At 31.8% G+C, this 1,862-nt stretch overlaps 1 protein-coding gene across 1 annotated transcript; it reads left to right on the top strand.

Moving 5' to 3' along the window:
• Positions 1-310: 310 nt before the first annotated feature.
• On the top strand, positions 311-1,603 carry LOC133301704 (eukaryotic translation initiation factor 5A-4-like). Its single transcript, XM_061501379.1, has 4 exons — positions 311-438; positions 1,072-1,194; positions 1,341-1,397; positions 1,487-1,603. The coding sequence occupies exons 1-4, from the start codon at positions 316-318 to the stop codon at positions 1,601-1,603; spliced, it is 420 nt and encodes a 139-aa protein (XP_061357363.1). The 5' UTR covers positions 311-315.
• Positions 1,604-1,862: the final 259 nt, after the last annotated feature.

The following is a 1,862-nucleotide window of genomic DNA, read 5'->3' as shown; positions in this document are numbered from 1 at the left end:
TTCACGCCATTTTTTTGAGTGTATATGGTTATCTCCTCTTTCTTCCATTTTTTATTATTATTTTTCAATAATTTCTTCACGCCATTTTCATGGATCTGGAGAAATTCATGAAAGAAATTGATTTTGTTTCTATGAAGAATATATAATCGTAATTTCTGTTTAATTTTTTTTTCTCTTTTAACTTTTTATTATTTATTTAGTTATAATGTTGTTTCATAATAATGTTTTTTCTTATTTTAAGGATAGATACGACTTGGTTAAGTTCATCAAGCTGGTTCAGCAAACTGACCTTTATGTTCATCTCCGAGTTGAGACATGTCGGACGAGGAACACCATTTTGAGTCCAAGGCTGATGCCGGAGCCTCCAAGACCTATCCTCAGCAAGCTGGCACTATTCGCAAAAACGGTTACATCGTCATCAAGGATCGCCCCTGCAAGGTCTCTTCTTCTTTTTTTGTTTACTCTTGATTTCAATCGAATCAAGTCATTAATCTATTCTGCTTTGTTGTTTTTTTGGAGGAATTTATGTTTTTTGTTTTTCGGTGTTTGATTGTTTGTTTTATTTAATGATGCTGGATTAATTTGATTTAGATTTTTTTGTTTTATTCTTTACGGTTTAGTAATTGATTTTGGTCCCGATTATGTATGTGTTGGATATTTTGGCTTTTGAGATCTATTTGTGTTGTTGATTTAGATGATTAGGTTTTGGTCTTCAAGCAGTTCTCACTGTCAAAAGAAAAAAAAGATTGTTATCTGTTGAAATCTCAAATTCCATATGGTGTTCCTTTTTATGCTTTTGTTTGTGCTTCCTGTATTGTATTTTTAGGATGTATGATTTGAGTTTTTCTTTTTATCATGTGGTTAATTGTTTTTCTTAGATTTCGAACTTGTGCATTTAAGCAACTAACCAATCGATGTTAATTGACTTTTTGCTTGCGTATTTTATTGTTTTGTGTGGATTTTTTTTTTTAATGTGTTGGGCTGCGTTCTCTTTTTGGCACTTTTTGTGATACTGATTTATGGTTTTTGTGATACTGATTTATGGTTATCAATGGGTTCTCTTTATGATAGGTTGTTGAAGTTTCAACTTTCAAGACTGGTAAGCATGGTCATGCTAAGTGCCACTTTGTTGGAATTGATATTTTCACTGGCAAGAAGCTTGAAGATATTGTGCCCTCTTCCCACAACTGTGATGTATGCACTTTTTATTATGTTTCATCGTTCTTCAGTTCTGTGATTTCTTTCTTTGATGACACTTAATTAACTGGAACTTTTGCTCTGTTGTTGTAATCTTATTATTATTATTATTATTATTATTATTATTATTATTATTATTCCAGGTTCCCCGTGTGAATCGTATTGACTACCAGTTAATTGATATTTCTGAGGATGGATTTGTGAGTTTCTGTTGACAATTCCTTTGATTCACCCATTAATCTTATTTTGCTTCTATTATCTAAATCTCTACTTGAATGATGTGTTATAGGTGAGCCTGCTAACTGATAATGGTGGCACCAAGGATGACCTGAGGCTTCCAACTGATGAGAGTCTGCTTACTCAGCTTCAAAGAATCAACTTCTTCGTTCTGTCTTTGATGGAATAAATGTCAACTATTGAATGGTGCTTCTCAAATAACGCATTTGCTATCAAGTGTATTGTTATTGTTATTATGTCTCTCTTTTGCCTAGGAAATAAGGATTGCTTTTAATTAAAGTTATTGATAATAGGAATCAGTTTTAACTCAAAAAAAGAGCAAACATTCAATGACATTAAAAGTTATACTTTGGAGAATGAGCCAAAAACTATGATGCACAACATCTGTATTATGCTAAGAAAAATTCCACTAACTTTTAAAATTTGAA

This window comes from Gastrolobium bilobum, unplaced genomic scaffold (genome assembly GCF_033153095.1).
Source record: "Gastrolobium bilobum isolate Gb01-03AN ecotype WA unplaced genomic scaffold, APGP_CSIRO_Gbil_v1 utg912, whole genome shotgun sequence".
In the NCBI taxonomy this organism is placed as follows: Eukaryota; Viridiplantae; Streptophyta; class Magnoliopsida; order Fabales; family Fabaceae; genus Gastrolobium; species Gastrolobium bilobum.
The sequence above is the reverse complement of the archived record's forward strand: the minus strand, read 5'-3'. Positions and strand labels throughout refer to the sequence as shown.